This window comes from Oncorhynchus clarkii, chromosome 19, assembly GCF_045791955.1.
Source record: "Oncorhynchus clarkii lewisi isolate Uvic-CL-2024 chromosome 19, UVic_Ocla_1.0, whole genome shotgun sequence".
In the NCBI taxonomy this organism is placed as follows: domain Eukaryota; kingdom Metazoa; phylum Chordata; class Actinopteri; order Salmoniformes; family Salmonidae; genus Oncorhynchus; species Oncorhynchus clarkii.
The window spans coordinates 7,253,823-7,272,267 of NC_092165.1; the positions used below are offsets into that span (position 1 = coordinate 7,253,823).

An 18,445-nucleotide genomic window follows, 5' to 3' on the forward strand; every position below is an offset into this window, starting at 1 on the left:
CAGTTTTTTTTGTATTTTTTTTGTTTGTTTCACAAGAAAACATATTTTGCATCTTCAAAGTGGTAGGCATGTTGTGTAAATCAAATGATACAACCCCCCCCAAAAAAATCAATTTTAATTCCAGGTTGTAAGGCAACAATATAGGAAAAATGCCAATAGGGGTGAATACTTTCGCAAGCCACTGTAAGTCACTTTGGATAAGAGCATCTGATAAATTACTCAAATGTAAAGCTTTTGTTGTGTAAACATTTGGGGTGATTTTGTTGTTTGGAATAATTATGAGAATGACGTAGCAAAGTGCTCAAAAGAAAAGAACAATTTTGAATTCATACATTTTATTTGTCACATGCTTCGTAAACAACAGGTGTAGACTAACAGTGAAATGCTTACTTACGGGCCCTTCCTAACAATGCCATTAGCCAATGAAATGTACTGTTGCTGTTCCTTTTGTCCAAGTGGAAAATGCAGTGGAGAGCACTAGAGATTGTGTCATCTGTGGATCTGTTGGGACTGTATGCAAATTGGAGTGGGTACAGGTCGTCTGGGATGATGGCGTTGATGTGATCCATGACCAGGCTTTCAAAGCATTTTAGGCTACAGATGTGAGTATTACAGGATGATAGTCATTTAGACAGGTTACCTTGGCATTATTGAGCACAGGGAATTTGAATTGAGACTTGAATAATTGTTTTTGAAACATATTCTGGTTATTTGTCCTAATTTGTTTTTAACTCTACTTATAAGGAAAGTTAGAAGCCTAAAAACAAGTTTAAATATAGGTGTACTGTGTTCATGTCTCACGCCTTGGTTTTTATGTTCTGCGGGATGAAACTAGTTGCTTTAAAATGTGTTTTATTTGTATGTAAAAACCTGGGCTGGACTGGGAAGTTTCACTTGAGCAACCCTCTAAGTCGTAATTACAAGTGGGAAACCTCTTATACCTTTTCAACCAAAACATGACAACAAATCCAATTTTGACAATTACAAACTTATCAATTTGGATAATGTAGCTAGTTTTACTGTACTGTCAATGTTAAGCAAAACTAGATAACTTTTATGAGCAACGTTAGCTATCAAACAAGCTAGCAAAAATCTTAATGGTTAAAGAATTGGTCTGACTTCAAATGCACTTGAACACAATCATGTCAGACTTACGACTTCCCACGAGCATATGAATGTCCCATCATTCAAATGTTTCATAGGTTACGCATGATCATTATAACAGACAATTTATAGACAGTCCATAATGTAAGACTTTAATTCATATTCAACACATGGTTAGATTTCCAACAGTTCATATTTTTTATGTCCTTATTTAAAAACAATTTCAAAAAAAAAAAAATTCTAGACCACTGCTCAGGCCAGGAGATCCAGCCTGTGTTTGCGCTGGTGCCACTTCAGATGGTTTAGTTGTTTGAAGCTGAGTCCACACACAGCGCAGCAGTACGGTCTCTCCCCAGTGTGGGTGCGCTGGTGCACCTTCAAATTGTCTGCCCGAGCGAAGCTCTTGTCACACATAGTGCAGCGGTGGGGTTTCTCCTGCGTGTGAACGCGCCGGTGCAGCTTGAGGTTCCAGAGCCGACTGAATTTGTTCCCACAGATTGAGCAGCAGTAGGGCTTGTCTGTCGTCTGGCTGCACTTGTGCCTCTTCAGGTCGGAGAAGGAGGTGAAGCCCTTGGAGCAGTGGCTGCAGAGGTGGAGTCCCTCTGCCTGGTGGACCCGCTGGTGGACCTTGAGGTTGCAGGCCTGGGTGAAGGTCTTACCACACTTGGTGCAGGAGTATGGAGGCCCAGATCCTGACCCTGAGACTCTACCAGTTTTGTGTGTCTGCTTGTGGGCCTCAAGGGAGCCAGAGTCTGAGAATGTCATGGTGCATTGATTGCAGGTGTGACGCTTCCCCCCTCCTCCCATTACTCCTCCTTCTGTTACCTGCTCTTGTGAACGATCTCTGAGGTTTAGAGAGTGTCCAAAGTTGTCAGGGGCACCATACAGGCTCTCTGTGTTGTTGTTGTGGGCTGAGCTTCCAGTGTGGATGGAGGTTAGCCCCCTGTGGCCGGCTCTGCTACCTGACTCTGGGACACTGTGTTCAGGGTACAAGACACTGGAGTCCTGCAGGTAACCCTCCTCATTGATCAACAGGCAGTTCCGGACACCCACCTCTGGGTGGGGGGGTGGCGTTGGCGACGCCACCTGCTCCCTCCTGCTCCGATGGGGGCCAGGCATGTGGGAGCGATGGTGATGGTCTCCCCCCTCAGACCCCCTCAGGTCCACCTGGTAGTGACCCACAGCTCCGTAGCTCAGCGCCCCCAGATGAGACGGAGAACCAGGAAGCCTATCCAGCCCTTCCACGTCTAGACGATGGCCTCCTCCACCACCAGCACCTCCGTAACCAGATTTCGCAAAGCCACCCCCCAGATCCTCCATGCTGTAATGGGGTTGGAAGAGAGGTTGGCTGTGGTCCGCTGGGTTTCCCTCTGGGCCTGCTGGTTCAGGCCCCTGGTCTAGACCGGATCCCCAGTCAGCCTGGCACCGCTGCAGCTCCTGCTCACTGAAACTCTTACTGGGCCCTGAGACGTCTGAACCATCGGCACCTGAAAACACAGGGGACATGAGGCATTAGAAGCATTCATATTTAAGACATTAGAACTAGTAGAAACAGTAGTAGAGTAACTGTAATGTCAAATGTGTACTTACAGCTTCAAGTTGACTTTACATGTGTAATAATGAATACATTTGGAATGACACAGCATATTAGAAGTTACTCTTCTCATCATTCTCTTAAACCTAAAGGTAGGCAATGTTATGTTTGTCTATGTTATGTTTGTTGTAAACAACTCACCGTCCAGGCAGACACCCCATCTCTCCTGTAGCTCAGTGTTGTGGAGAGGCTCCTCTTTCAGCAGACTGTCCAGCTTCTGACCTCCGACCTCTGTGGACTGGAAGAGCAAATGATTCTGACTAAATGATGGATAAACTGACAGTGACTGAATAGAGCTGACATGATGGTTCTATATTCAGAACTCTCCTCAGGGACCCCCAGACATCTCACAACTTTGTCATAGCCCTGAACTAGCATGCCTGATTAGAGTAGTGAAAGGCTTGATGATTCGTTGACAAGTTGAATCAAGTGAGCTAGTTTTGGAACAGTTCAAATATGAGGAGAGGTTTGACAAAGGTTGCCCAATTATTTCTGACAGACTATCTGTTCTAATATGTTTTCTGAAATATATTTCTACCTGAATGTCCTGTAACACTGCACCCTCCACCCTTCACAGGTGTTTAGTCACCTAGATACCTCAGAGGTTCTCCTAAGGCTGGTGGCCTCAGCCTCCAGATCATGGAAGGCTGTTTCCCTGGCCACGCCCCCACAGCTGCTCCACTCCTCCCCTGGTACCTTCTCCTGCTTCAGACCACACCCCCTCTCCGCACCTTGCCACAGGTAAACAAAGACAACATTTTATTTACGTAAAAGGAAAGACGAGAGCAACATTGTGGATGCTGTGGAGTCTTTTTTGCATCAGTGCAGATGAAGGAAAGGAGGCCTCTTATTGAGATACCACTAACTCCTTTCTTAAACCAATACTGCCTGATCACCAAAGTATGAAAAGTACAGATTACATCAGTCACACTTTAGAGTGATTCCTCCATATTGTCTTTAGATGTGGCTCTCCTCACCTGTCTGTGAGTTTCCAGAGCCTCCACTTTCCTCATCAGCTCTCCCACAGTCTGCACACTTCCCCCTCTGGCCTCCCTCTCTGTCCCTCTCCCTTCCTCTGTTCTCCGACCGCTGTAGCTTCTTCTTCAGCGACTCGACCTGCTCACGGCTTCGGGACACCTCCTCCAGGAAGCCGTCCTCCACCAGCCTGGTGATCTCATATATGGCTGACTTTAGGACCGTCTCCATGACTCCAGAGAGCTGGGTCTGGAAGGTGAGGACGAGGTTCTCCGACATACTGCTTGTGTGTGTGTCCTTTTCACAGATCAATTCACAGTGGGATCTGCACCAAACATCTGTGCTTGTGGGAGCAAGTCAGGACTGTGTGTGTGATCCTAAAGTGAATCTCATCAGAAAGCCCTGTTATTCAGAATAAGTGGGTAGAAATATGCCATGTCTATCACTGACACATCGCGTATCTGTTTCTCTGTCCAACAAGAGTGACAGCTCCTCCAGCTAGCTAGCAACCAAGTGGCGAAGACAGTTCAGCGTAAAAGAGTGCAACAAAGGTTCAATAAGACGATCAAATTGCAAGGTTCACAACGTAACAGTTGTCTGGGGTCGTATCCAGCTTGCTAAAGAAAAATAGCTAGCTAGCTAACATGCTACTACCAGCCGTGTTGTTAGTCAATAAAGGGATATTTTGCACCATTAGGTATTATTGATTCAAATCGTTATTACCAAAAGGTTGAAATCACTTGCTGAGCATGGGGGTTGAACGTTTTTTCCAGATAATATACGGTGGGCGGGATGAATCGCTTCCGTGTTGATTTCCTGTAGATTTCCTGTAAATAATTTAAACGATAAATAGCCTACTAATCAGTATCCAGATTTTATAATAATAGCAATATTATATTTTGAACATTATTTACAGTAAACGTAAGAACAAACAAAGTTTTTCTTCAAATAAATGTCGTCTACTCTCTCCAGTAAGGAGCGTTCCAATGTAGATTGTCCCACTACCCGATTCGTAGGTTTGTTTCCGGAAGTCGTGTTGTTTTGTGGATGTTTTTTGTGTTGACTCTGTAGCTAGTTAGCTAACTACCATAACCTTGTTTTCTCTAAATACCTCTGGTATTTATATTTATTCGAATAGCTTCATATACAGTAAATGCTACAACTTAAATCTCGAAATGATAAAAAATGTTATCAGGACCGTCATGGAGAGAGACAACTTCCAACAGTAGCTAGCTTGCTAACCTAAGCTAGATAGCTTCCTAGCCTTTTGCTAGACTGGATCGTAACACTGACTCACCTGAACAAAAGTAGCTAAACGTTACCAACTCTTAACTGTAGCTAGCTACACATAGACAGTTTGCTATGATGTCTGAAGCCATCGTAACCTTCCAGTCTCAGCTCTCCGGAGTCATGGAGACGGTATTCAAGGCTGCTATGTACGAGATCACCAGGCTGGTGGAGGATAGCTTCCTCAAGGAGGTGTCCCGGAGCCGGCAGCAGGTCGAGTCACTGAAGAAGCGGCTGCAGTTGTCGGAGAACAGGCGTAGGGATGGGGACAGAGAGCTCGGCCGTACGGGGAAGTGTGCGGACTGTGGGAGAGCTGACGAGGAAGGCGAGGAGAGAAGCTCTGGAACCTCACAGACAGGTGACGAGAGAGAGAAATCTGAAGACAGTATACAGTGCTTTCAGAAAATATTCTTACCCCTTGATAAGTTTTCCACATTTTGCTGTGTTAAGTTCATATTTTTCTCACCCATCTACACACAATACTCCATCATGACAAAGTGAAAACATGTTTTTTTTAAATGGTTGCAAATACAGGTTATTAGGTTATTGTCCTGATAAAAAGAGAATTAATCTTCCAGTGTCTGGTGGAAAGCAGACTGAACCACGTTTTCCTCAAGGATTATGCATGTGCTTAGCTCCGTTTAGTTTTTATCCTGAAAAACTCCCCAGTCCTGAACAATTACAAGTATACCCATAGCATGATGCCACTACCCTTGAAAATATGGAGAGTGGTACTCAGTAATATGTTTTGGGCAAATCCAATACAACATTTTATATTCAGGACAAAAAGTGAATTGCTTTGCCAAATTTTTTCAAGTGTTACTTTAGTTCCTTGTTGCAAACAGGATGCATGTTGTGGAATATTTTTATTCTGTACAGGCTTGCTTCCTTTTCACTCTTGTCAATGAGGTTCGTATTGTGGAGTAACTCCAATGTTCTTGGTCCATCCTCAGTTTTCTCCTATCACAGCCATTAAACTCTGTAACTGTTTTAAATTCACTATCGGCCTCATGGTGAATTCCCTGAGTGGTTTCCTTCCTCTCAGGCAACTGAGTGAGGAAGAACGCCTGTATCTTTGGGTGTGTTGTGGAAATTACCACTAAGGACCCCAACGTCAAGCTTAAATAAATGTGTTTATTCAGGCCAGCGGAGAGATTACAGACAAACAGCACTTTCTGATGAGGTATTTCCCCCTCAGTATGTTTATACTATCACTTCTTGTTACACAAAGATAGCCAAATACATTGTTTCTCAGCAAAGGGTTTTCTCCCAGAGACCGCCTGCTCAGGAAGAAAACACCTGGCAACCACAGTCTGGGTATTCAGCCAATAATTCCACTCCCGCTGAGCTGACCTTGTGAGAGTGTTAGCAGTTGATGTTATTCTTCAATAACACTAACTCCAAAGCAAATCTGGGGGAGAAAAGTAGATTTATTTGAGAAGGACAAATCATAGATGTTATGCTGGGTGATAGATGTTCAGTCTCCCCTGTCCTTAGCTTTTCTCCACAGAACAAAGAAACATGATGCCACTTATAACCCCCCCACCCTAGCCTGGGGTTGACCAATCAGAAGTCCTTGCAGTACAACTGGGCCAATGGCCAAATAACAAGTATCCTGCTCCAGACTCAATGTACAGACCAATGAAAACATGGCACACGTAGCTCTGAGTTCAGGTCTGACATTCAACACATTCTAAACAGCTGTTGAACTGACAACCAACTATTTCCGTTGACAATTCCCCATTGACAATTAAGTCTAGTCCTCTCGTCCTCTCCCCTGCGTTGTGTATTTATCTTCAAAATATTCTTATAAGAGCAAACCTCAAATACCCTGTCTGTCTATGCAGCAGGTAAAACATGTATGATAAGTGTGAGAGACTGTAAGCAGAAAGAGACAGTCAAATTCCACTGCAGGTGTATTGTTACACCATCCAAAGTTTAATTAATTACTTCACCATGCTGAAAGGGATATTCAATGTCTGCTTTCTTTATTTTCCCATCTATCAATAGGTGCTTTTCTTTGTGAGGCATTGGAAAACCTCCCTGGTCTTTGTGGTTGAATCTGTGTTTGAAATTCACTGCTCGACCGAGGGACCTTACAGATTATTTTAAGTGTTGGGTACAGAGAGGAGGTAGTCATTAAAAAAAGATTGTTAACACTATTATTGCACACAGAGCGAGTCCATGCAACTTATTATGTGACTTGTTAAGCACATGTTTACTCCAGAACTTATTTAGGCTTGCCATAACAAAGGGGTTGAATACTTATTGACTCAAGACATTTCAGCTTTTCATTTTGTAATAATTTGTAAACTTCTAGAAAAACAATTTCATTTTGACATGATGGGTTATTGACAAAAACTAAATCTATATTTAGTCCATTTTAATTGTAGGCTGGAACACCACAAAACGTGGAAAAAGTCAACGGGTGTGAATGCTTTCTGAAGGCACTGTATACAGTAATATATTGGTTATTGAACTACAGTAAGTTAAGTGTATTTACACCCGATAACAGATTTACGGTAATAAAATCATCGGTCGCTGATGTGTACTACACAGAAATGCATAATTATGGATATGATTGTCATTCTCTTCATGGTGATGTATCCTGAATAGGTACGCAAAGGTAGAAATATGCAATATCATCCATTGCATATACACTACCGTTCAAAAGTTTGTGGTCACTTAGAAATGTCCTTGTTTTTGAAAGAAAAGCAAGTTTTAGTCCATTAAAATAACATCAAGTTGATCAAAAATACAGTGTAGACATCGTTAATGTTGTAAATGACTATTGTAGCTGGAAACGGCAGATTTTAATGGAATATCTACATAGATGTACAGAGGCCCATTATCAGCAACCATCACTCGTGTGTTCCAATGGCACGTTGTGTTAGCTACTCAACTAGTACAAAGAAGGCCAGTTTTATTGCTTCTTTAATTAGAACAACAGTTTTCAGCTCTGCTAACATAATTGCAAAATGGTTTTCTAATGATCAATTAGTCTTTTAAAATGATAAACTTGGATTAGGTAACACAACGTGCCATTGGAACACAGGAGTGATGGTTGCTGATAATTGGCCTCTGTACGCCTATGTATTCCATAAAAAATCTGCCGTTTCCAGCTACAGTAGTCATTTACAACATTACCAATGATCATACTGTATTTCTGATCAATTTGATATTATTTTAATGGACAAAAAATTATATTTTCTTTAAAAAACAAGGACTTTTCTAAGTGACCTCTAACTTTTGAACGGTAGTGTATTATTCTAATGAGCTCCGCCCCCAAACAAAACCAAATTTGATTGGTCCGGAATGGCCCAAATCTGAACCAATCATAGACGTCTATGTTTCACAGGTTTTGACATCATTACACCACAGTAGAGTACAGTACAGAGAGAGCTCAGTACAGTAAAGTATCATGTTTTTTATTTAACTAGGTAAGACGGTTAAGAAAAAAAATCGTATTTACAATGATGGCCTACCAGAAGGCAAAAGGTCTTCTGTGGGGACAGTGGCTGGGATAAAAAATAAAAAAAATATATAGGTCAAAACACACGACAAGAGAGAAACCATAACACTACATAAAGAGAGACCTAAGACAACAACATAGCATGGCAGCAACACATGACAACACAGCATAGTCACAACACAACATGACAACAACATGGCAGCAGCACAACATGGTAGCAGCACAAAACATGGTACACACATTATTGGGCACAGACAACAGCACAAAGGGCAAGAAGGTAGAGACAATAATACATCACGTGAAGCAGCCACAACTGTCAGTAAGAGTGTCCATGATTGAGTCTTTGAATGAAGATTTTGAGATAAAACGCTCCAGTTTGAGTGTTTGTTGCAGCTCGTTTCAGTTGCTAGCTGCAGTGAACTGAAAAGAGATGTGTGTGCTTTGGGGACCTTTAACAGAATGTGACTGGCAGAACAGGTGTTGTATGTGGAGGATGAGGGCTGCAGTAGGTATCTCAGACAGGGGGGAGTGAGGCCTAAGAGGGTTTTATAAATAAGCATCAACCAGTGGGTCTTGCGACGGGTATACAGAGATGACCAGTTTACAGAGGAGTATAGAGTGCAGTGATGTGTCCTGTAAGGAGTATTGGTGGCAAATCTGATGGCCAAATTGTAAAGAACATCTAGCCACTCAAGAGCACCCTTACCTGCCGATCTATAAATTACGTCTCCGTAATCTACCATGGGTAGGGTGGTTATCTGAATCAGGGTTAGTTTAAACTGCAAAACCCTTACGCACCACTGCACTTTGTATACCAGGGTTGGCTGGCCTTCTCTAGTCACTCATAGGCTCAGTCACTGGTATACTTTTATTTACAAAGCCATTTTGGGTTTACTACCTTTTTATTTGGCCATTTTTATTGTTCAGAAATGTGGTGGGTACTCTCTTCGTTCGTTGGACCTTATCATGCTAACTGTTCCAAATGTCCGAACTGAATTTGGTAAAAGGGCTTTTATGTACTCTGCGCAATCGTCTTGGTACGCCTTCCAAAATACTTTTAAACTGGAAGAACTTGTCCTGATTGGTGTTTTTAAATCACCGATGAAGGATTTTGAGGCTGATTTTGTAATACTCTTGTGAATTCAAAGGTTTTTACTAGATTACTTGTAGTTTTTCATGTTGTCTGTCTGTAATTTTTGTAATGACTTGGTGCTGCCTATCTTGGCCAGGACGCTCTTGAAAAAGAGATTTTAAATCTCAAATAAAATAAATAAAAAGTTTGGCAGCTGTGATGAAAGAGGAGCGGTTATGATAGAGGAATCCAAGTCTAGATTTAACCTTTGCTTGCAGGTTTGATATGTGCTGAGAGAAGGACAGTGTACTGTCTAGCTATACTCCCAATTACTTGTATGAGGTGACTACCTCAAGCTCTAAACCCTCAGAGGTCGTAGTAACACCTGTGGGAAGAGGGGCATTCCTCCAAACCACATGACCTTTCTTTTGGAAGTGTTCAGAACAAGGTTATGGGTACAGAAAGCTTGTTGGACACTAAGAAAGCTTTGTTGTAGAGCATGTAACACAAAATCCAGGGAGGGGCCGACTGAGTTAAAGACTATCATCTGCATATAAATGGATGAGAGAGCTTCCTACTGCTTGAGATATGTTGTTGATGTAAATTGAGAAGAGCGTGGGGCATAGAATTGAGCCTTTGGGTACTCCCTTGGTGACAGGCAGTGGATGAGACCGCAGATTTTCTGACTTTATACACTGCACTTTTTGAGAGAGGTAGTTAGCGCACCAGGACAAAGACCCTTCCGAGACACCAATACTCAATAGCCAGCCCAAAGGAATGGTCTACCGTATTAAAAGCTTTGGCCAAGTCAATAAAAATATCTTGGACGGGCAAGAAGGCATGGCAGAGTCAAATAGGAATCCTGACTTAATGAAGTGGGGATTAAAGAGCTCAGCCATGTGCTCCTTGTCAGTAACAACCAAATCATCAACATTAAGGGACATGGGCAGCTGTGAGGAGGGGGGTTTATTCCCCAGGTCTTTAATTTGCCATAATTTATTGGGATTAGACCCACAGAGAGTGAACTGCTCCTTAAAGTAACTAACTTTGGCCTTACTGATAGCCCGAGTGCACTTATTTCTAACTTGCCTGAACGAGAGCCAGTCAGCCTGAGTATGCGTGTGCTGAGCGATTTGCCAAATGGAATTCTTGAGGTGGAATAACTCTGCCAGATCACAGTCGGACCAGGGACTGAACCTGTTTTTAATTCTCATATTCTTTATGGGCACGTATTTGTTAACGGTACCACTGGAAAATATAAAAAAAAGAAGGTCCAAGTGTCTTCAACAGAGGGGATCAAGCTGATTCTACACCAAATTACAGAGGCCAGATCATGAAGGAAGGCTTGCTCATTCAAGTTTTTTAGCAAGCGTCTATGACAAGTCAGGACAGGTCGTTTCACCGAGCAGTCATTACGAACACAGGCTGTAAAACAGTGATCACTAGGGTCATTACAGAAAAAAAAACAGACGGATACCTATCAGGATTATTTGTAAGGATAACATCAAGTAGAGTAGCATTTCTGGGTGTTTCGAGTCATACCTTGTGGGATTGGTAATAATCTGATAAATATTTAGGGAGTCCCATTGCTTTAGGACTTGGTCAGGTGGTTTAAGCATGTCCTAGTTTCGGTCACCTAGCAGGACAAATACAGACTTAGTGTAAGGGGCAAGGAGAGACCTTAGAGCATTTAGGGTACAGGCCGGTGCTGATGGTGGTCGATAACACCGAGCAACAGTCAACAAAGAGCTATTTGAAAGTTTTTAATGCGTAAAACCAGCAAATCAAATTGTTTGGGGACAGACTTGGTGGAGACAAATGAGCACTGAAGGTGTTCCTTGGTAAAGATTGCCACTCCACCACCCTTGGAAGAACTGTCTTGCTGAAAAAGGTTATTACCAGAAAGGTTAACATCAGTGTTCAAAACATTATTTCTTAACCACGTCTCAGTAATGACCAACACATCTGGATTGGAGCTGTGAACCCACACTTTCAATTGATCAATTTTAGGTAATAAGCTTCTAGTGTTAACATGCAGAAAACCCAGACTTTTACGAGAGCAGAAATCAATGAAGCAGATATCAGAATTGGGGCTAGCAACAGTAGATGGATGAGGGTGTACTGTACATGCACATTTCCAGATATAACCAGCAGTAATACAATCAGGGCACGGCAGAGGACAGGGAGAGCTCTTCAGTGTTGATTTCATAACATTTGAATTTGCATTAGATGGCAACAAGATCAAATTGTACAGCAATTTCATCAGGTAACATGAATACAAAGCTGGTGAGAGGTGGTTAGAATAGTACAGTAAATTTAGTACAGTAAGTTAGAATAGGATGGGAGGCCAAGAGTCCGTGTAACCAATAGAGAGTCAGAGTCCCGAGTGTGGGAACAAACAGACTGTCTCACGGTTGGGTAAACAAGCAAGTTCATAGTCAACAAAGCACGCAGGAGTCATGAGGCAAATAGCACAAAGCACAGGTGATAAATATAACAACTTGGGACCAGCCCCCAAAACGACCCCTGTGGACGTTAAAATCAAGGCCAGGGCGGACTGACCATATTTCAACTGCTTTTCAATGTCCATGGATGTGCGGTGTCGGTCGGTGTTCAGAGGGTGAGGATGTTGGTTACAGTAAATGGAAAGAGAGGGGGCTCATGGGTAGGTGTCAGTAAGAGCCGGGAGAGGTAACAGAAACTGGAGAGAGAAGAGGCAGCGATTGAGAGGGAGGAGTTGTCCAGACTGTTTACACACTTGCTTTGACCACCAGACGACAGAAAGAAAGAAAACAGTTATGAGCTGAACATAACAGTATGCCAGTAGAAGGGAGGACAGTAGCAGGAGATCCTATGAGCTGAACATAACAGTATGCCAGTAGAAGGGAGGACAGTAGCAGGAGATCCTATGAGCTGAACATAACAGTATGCCAGTAGAAGGGAGGACAGTAGCAGGAGATCCTATGAGCTGAACATAACAGTATGCCAGTAGAAGAGAGGACAGTAGCAGGAGATCCTATGAGCTGAACATAACAGTATGCCAGTAGAAGGGAGGACAGACAATGATTTCCCAATGTAGCCAATTCAATTGGAGTATCAGTAATTCTGATACTGATTTGGTAACAGAATAACACGTTTTAATCACTTAATAATTCAGAAACAAATTGATATCAGTAAAAATAAAAACTAATTGGTAGGTATACCATTACTTGTAACTTCTGTGAACTTTCATTATCCTCCCACATGAGGGAGAGAAATTAGAAAATATATTAAACATATGTGGGTTTTTGGTTAAGGAATTACAAGGCAAAGTCTCTTAAACTTACAGAAGGCAAATCATTTCTCCAAAACTAAACATGTGTTTATTACTTGACAGGGGTCTTTATTTCAACATGATTGTGTTCTGATGTATTTCTGATACCGTAAGACTTTTTCCTGCTAGATGTTTTTTAAGACCCCTTTTCTGTCTTTTTGACTCGAAATCAAAGCCTTTATACTCAGGCCTCGTTTTTTTAAATAGAAAATGGTTGAGAAGTATCTAGGCTTTCATTTCCCCCAAATGGAGACTTTTAACTTTGAGTTGACATGCTCCTATGAACTTTACATGTTGGTGCTCATGGGTACTTTTACATGGAAATGGCCATATGGAGGAATCACTCTGAAGATGGGCTGCTGTAATGTGTACCTTTTATACTTTGGTGATCACTGACCAGACAGTATTGGTTTAAGAAAGGAGTCAGTCATGGGTGGTGGTGGCATCTTAATAAGATGTTTCCTTTCCTTCATCTGATGTGAGGTGACTCCATTATCCACAATGTTACTTTCCTTTTACTCCAAATGAATCGTTCTCTTTGTTTACCTGTGGCCAGGTGTGGAGAGGGGGCGTGGCCTGAAGCAGGAGAAGGTACCAGGGGAGGAGTGGAGCAGCTGTGGGGGTGTGGCCAGGGAAACAGCCTTCAATGATCTGGAGGAGGCTGAGGCCACCAGCCCTAGGAGAACCTCTGAGGTAGGTAGGGGACGGACTAAACACATGGAGGCTGAGGCCACCAGCCCTAGGAGAATCTCTGAGGTAGGTAGGGGACTGACTAAACACATGGAGGGTTTCGTATTGCGTCAGATAACAACATTGACGAATACGCTGATTCGGTGTGCGAGTTCATTAGAACGTGCGTTGAAGATGTCGTTCCCATAGCAACGATTAAAACATTCCCTAACCAGACACCGTGGATTGATGGCAGCATTCGTGTGAAACTGAAAGCGCGAACTGGGTCTACAGTCAATCACGGACTACAGGAAGAAACCCAGCCCAGTCACGGACCAGGATGTCTTGCTCCCAGGCAGACTAAATAGCTTTTTTGCCCGCTTTGAGGACAATACAGTGCCAGGACATTTAAACGTGTTAACCCTCGCAAGGCTGCAGGCCCAGATGGCATCCCCAGCCGCGCCCTCAGAGCATGCGCAGACCAGCTGGCCGGTGTGTTTACGGACATATTCAATCAATCCCTATACCAGTCTGCTGTTCCCACATGCTTCAAGAGGGCCACCATTGTTCCTGTTCCCAAGAAAGCTAAGGTAACTGAGCTAAATGACTACCGCCCCGTAGCACTCACATCCGTCATCATGAAGTGCTTTGAGAGACTAGTCAAGGACCATATCACCTCCACCCTACCTGACACCCTAGACCCACTCCAATTTGCTTACCGCCCAAATAGGTCCACAGACGATGCAATCTCAACCACACTGCACACTGCCCTAACCCATCTGGACAAGAGGAATACCTATGTGAGAATGCTGTTCATCGACTACAGCTCGGCATTCCACCAGGCTGAAGAAATTCGGCTTGTCACCAAAAGCACTCACAAACTTCTACAGATGCACAATCGAGAGCATCCTGGCGGGCTGTATCCCTAGGAGAATCTCTGAGGTAGGTAGGGGACGGCCACTATAACACATGGAGGCTGAGGCCACCAGCCCTAGTGTAGAATCTCTTGATTACTGCATTGTAGGTAGCATTAACATCTGCTAACCATGTGTATGTGACTAAAATTTGACTAAACACATGGAGGCTGAGGCCACCAGCCCTAGGAGAATCTCTGAGGTAGGTAGGGGACTGACTAAACACATGGAGGCTGAGGCCACCAGCCCTAGGAGAATCTCTGAGGTAGGTAGGGGACTGACTAAACACATGGAGGCTGAGGCCACCAGCCCTAGGAGAATCTCTGAGGTAGGTAGGGGACTGACTAAACACATGGAGGCTGAGGCCACCAGCCCTAGGAGAATCTCTGAGGTAGGTAGGGGACTGACTAAACACATGGAGGCCACCAGCTCTAGGAGAACCTCTTGTATCTAGGGGACTAAACACCTTGGAAGAGTGGAGGGTGCAGTGTTACAAAATACTCAGTTAGAAATATATTTTAAAGAACATATTAGAATTGTGAGGAAGAATTGGGCAGCCTTTTTCAAACCTCTCCTCATATTTGAACTGTTACAGAACTAAAACACCTGATTCAACTTGTCAACGAATCATCAAGCCCTTCACTACTTGAATCAGGTATGATAGTTCAGGGCTACGACAAAGTTGTGAGATGTCTGGGGGTCCCAGAGGAGAATTCTGAATATAGAACCATCATGGCAGCTCTATTCAATCACTGTCAGTTTATCAATCATTTAGTTAGAATAATTTGCTCTTCCAGTCCACAGAGGTCGGAGGTCAGAAGCTGGACAGTCTGCTGAAAGAGGAGGCTCTCCACAACACTGAGCTACAGGAGAGATGGGAGTTCTGCCTGGATGGTGAGTCAGGAGTTTACAACAAACATAACAGACAATAGCCAACCTTTATGATGATGAGAATGATACTTATAGTAAGTATGCTGTGTCATTTCAAATTAATTAATTATTATACTGTACATGTAAAGTCAACTTGAAACTGTGAGTAGACATTTAACATTACAGTTACTCTACTACCGTTTCTAGTAATTCTAATGTCTTAAATATTAATGCTTCTAATGCCTCATGTCCCCTGTGTTTTCAGGGGCCGATGGTTCAGACGTCTCGGGGCCCAGTAAGAGTTTTATTCAGCAGGATCTACAGCGGTGCCAGGATGACTGGGGGTCCGCTCTAGACCAGGGGCCTGAACCACCGGGCCCCGAGGGAGAGCCAGAGGACCCCACCGACCCTCTCTACCGCCCTCGTTACAGCATGGAGGACCTTGGGGGCGCCTTTGAGAAGTCTGGTTACAGCGGTGATGGTGGTAGCGACCATCTTCTAGACATGGAAGGGCTGGATAGGCTTCCTGGTTCTCCGTCTCGTCTGGGGGCGCTGAGCTACGGAGCTGTGGGTCACTACCAGGTGAACCTGGGGGGGTCTGAGGGGGGAGACCATCACCATCGCTCCCACATACCTCGCCCCCATCAGAGCCGGAGGGAGCAGGTGGGGTCGCCAACGCCATCCCCCCACCCGGAGGTGGGAGGCCGGAACTGCCTGTTGATAAACGAGGAGGGGTACCTGCAGGACTCCAGTGTCTTGTACCCAGAACACGGGGTCCCAGAGTCAAGTAACAGAGCCAGCCACAGGGGGCTAACCTCCATCCACTCTGGAAGCTCAGCCCACAACAACAACACAGAGAGCCTGTATGGTGCCGCTGACGACTTTGGACTCTCTTTAAACCTCAGAGATCGTTCACAAGAGCAGGTAACAGGAGGAGGGGGGAGGCGTCATGCCTGCAATCAATGTACCATGACCTTCCCAGACTTTGGTTCCCTCAAGGCCCACAAGCAGACACACAAAACTGGTAGAGAGTCAGGGTCTGGGCCTCCATACTCCTGCACCCAGTGCGGTAAGATCTTCACCCAGGCCTGCAACCTCAAGGTCCACCAGCGAGTCCACCAGGCAGAGGGACTTCACCTCTGCAGCCACTGCGGCAAGGGCTTCACCTCCTTCTCCGACCTGAAGAGGCACAAGTGCAGCCAGACCACAGACAAGCCCTACTGCTGCTCCATCTGTGGGAACAAGTTCAGTCGGCTCTGGAACCTCAAGCTGCATCAGCGCATTCACACGCAGGAGAAACCCCACCGCTGCACTATGTGTGACAAGAGCTTCACACGCGCAGACATTTTGAAAGTGCACCTGCGCATCCACACCGGGGAGAGACCTTACTGCTGCGCTGTGTGTGGACTCCGCTTCAAACGACTGGACCATCTGAAGTTGCACCAGCGCAAACACAGGCCGGATCTCCTGAACTGAATTAAAAAAAGTTACATTTTTGTTATTTAGCATATGCTTTTATCCAAAGCGACTTACTTTTCATTCAACTTAGTTGGTTCGTTATTATTTTATTTGACATTGAGAAAAAAAATGTTTTTGATCAATTGTTTATTAATAAGGACATTGAAAATATGAGCTGTTGGAAATCTAACCATGTGTTGAATAAGAATGTATGCCTTAAATGATACATTGTCTGTGAATTGTCTGTCATAATGACCATGCCAACCTACCAAACATTAGAATAATACTGCTTTCATGAAGTCTGCAGTGGTGTAAAGTACACTTTAAAGTACTACTTAAGTAGTTTTTTGGTGTATCTGTGCTTTACTATTTATGTTTTTTACAACTTCTCCTTTTACTTCACTACATTCTTAAAAAAAATAATGTACTTTTTACTCTTATACATTTTCCCTGACACCCAAAAGTACTTGTTACATTTTGACAGGAAAATGGTCCAATTCACGCACTTATCAAGAGAACATCCTTGGTCATCCCTACTGCCTCTGATCTGACGGGCTCACTAAACACAAATGCTTTGTTTGTAAATTCATGGCAGAGTGTTGTAGTGTGCCCCTGGCTATACGTAAAAAAAATAAAAATAAAATGAATTGTGCTGTCTGGTTTGCAAAATATAAGGAATTTTAAATTATTCATACTTTCACTTTTGATACTTAATTACATTTGAGCAATTCCATTTACTTTTAATACTTAAGTATATTTAAAACCAAATACTCTTAGACTTTTACTCAAATAGTATTTTACTGGGTGACTTTCAGTTTTACTTGAGTCATTTTATATTAAGGTATCTTTACTTTACCTCAAGTATGACTTTGGAGTACTTTTTCCACCACTGCAAGTCGGAAACTGGGAACATCAGACTTAAAATTAAGTTATTTGCATAGAGCTTCCAATTGGTTGATTTTGATACCCAAGTTTCCCACTTGGAAAGTATCATCTTTCTACAACGATTTCCAAGTTGTACATTTTTTGAGTTTGATAGTTCCGACATGTCATGAATGCAGCATATACCTCATGTATTCTGTTCATCAAGCTTGCTTTCTACCACAGTCACTACTCATACTGTAACCATGCATTTTCTTCCTGTACATAATACTTTAACTGAATGAATTGAACCTGAATTGCCGTAATTGTCTTTTATGTACAATAAATATTTTGCTCCCCATGTAGTCTGTGAATATATCATTCCTTAAAGACAGTGCTACTGACCTTTGACGACTACTAAGTATTTTTTAAGCCTCTCGCTTTGGGCTGGATGTGTCAATCTGTAGTTCATACATGCAAAATCTATGATCGGAATTACTGTCTAACCTCAATTAGCCACGAAATCCCTAGTTTGAAAGTGACTGTTTTTCTGGAAGCTGTGCTGGGCCATTTTCCCTAACATTCAACATTCAGCACATGCATAAGCCATATAGCAATTCGAGTTTAGCCAATGAGCTTCAGTCCCCCTGCCATTCGAGTGACAGCTAGCAAGATGCACACACAGCAAAGCGAGAGATCAATGACATGGTGACAAATCTGCACATATGTGATGTAGTACGCAATTATCGGATCCACTTTTGGCTCGTGAGGGCTACTTTCAGAACTTCTTGCTAAAGTGTACAAAGTACCGGATATTTTTATTTTATTTTTTAAAACATTTTATTTCACCTTTATT

At 43.2% G+C, this 18,445-nt stretch overlaps 2 protein-coding genes across 4 annotated transcripts; one reads left to right on the forward strand and one right to left on the reverse strand.

Moving 5' to 3' along the window:
* Positions 1-318: 318 nt before the first annotated feature.
* On the reverse strand, positions 319-4,467 carry LOC139374670 (uncharacterized). Its single transcript, XM_071115724.1, has 4 exons — positions 3,676-4,467; positions 3,296-3,429; positions 2,840-2,936; positions 319-2,591 (listed from the first exon to the last, which is right to left on the reverse strand). The coding sequence occupies exons 1-4, from the start codon at positions 3,950-3,952 to the stop codon at positions 1,357-1,359; spliced, it is 1,743 nt and encodes a 580-aa protein (XP_070971825.1). The 5' UTR covers positions 3,953-4,467; the 3' UTR covers positions 319-1,356.
* A 209-nt stretch (positions 4,468-4,676) lies between these two features.
* LOC139374672 (zinc finger protein with KRAB and SCAN domains 1-like) lies at positions 4,677-17,950 on the forward strand. Of its 3 annotated transcripts, XM_071115728.1 has the most exons (5): positions 4,677-5,318; positions 13,374-13,477; positions 13,541-13,573; positions 15,198-15,294; positions 15,536-17,950. In XM_071115728.1, the coding sequence occupies exons 1-5, from the start codon at positions 5,036-5,038 to the stop codon at positions 16,744-16,746; spliced, it is 1,728 nt and encodes a 575-aa protein (XP_070971829.1). In that variant the 5' UTR covers positions 4,677-5,035; the 3' UTR covers positions 16,747-17,950. The 3 variants fall into 3 exon arrangements, with proteins under 3 accessions (XP_070971829.1, XP_070971830.1, XP_070971831.1); XM_071115729.1 differs by lacking the exon at positions 13,541-13,573 and having other exon boundaries at positions 4,688-5,318; positions 13,374-13,510; XM_071115730.1 differs by lacking the exons at positions 4,677-5,318; positions 13,374-13,477; positions 13,541-13,573 and adding an exon at positions 14,590-14,791.
* Positions 17,951-18,445: the final 495 nt, after the last annotated feature.

Excerpts from the sequence above, each read along its gene's own strand:
- LOC139374670 (XM_071115724.1), bottom strand. The coding sequence starts at position 3,952 with ATGTCGGAGAACCTCGTCCTCACCTTCCAGACCCAGCTCTCTGGAGTC. Across the intron at positions 3,430-3,675 it reads CTCTGGAAACTCACAGACAG|GTGCGGAGAGGGGGTGTGGT; the intron begins GTGAGGAGAGCC and ends ACCTGTGGCAAG. Across the intron at positions 2,937-3,295 it reads GCCTTAGGAGAACCTCTGAG|TCCACAGAGGTCGGAGGTCA; the intron begins GTATCTAGGTGA and ends TTGCTCTTCCAG.
- LOC139374672 (XM_071115728.1), top strand. The coding sequence starts at position 5,036 with ATGATGTCTGAAGCCATCGTAACCTTCCAGTCTCAGCTCTCCGGAGTC. Across the intron at positions 5,319-13,373 it reads CTCTGGAACCTCACAGACAG|GTGTGGAGAGGGGGCGTGGC; the intron begins GTGACGAGAGAG and ends ACCTGTGGCCAG. Across the intron at positions 13,478-13,540 it reads CCTTCAATGATCTGGAGGAG|GCTGAGGCCACCAGCCCTAG; the intron begins GCTGAGGCCACC and ends AAACACATGGAG.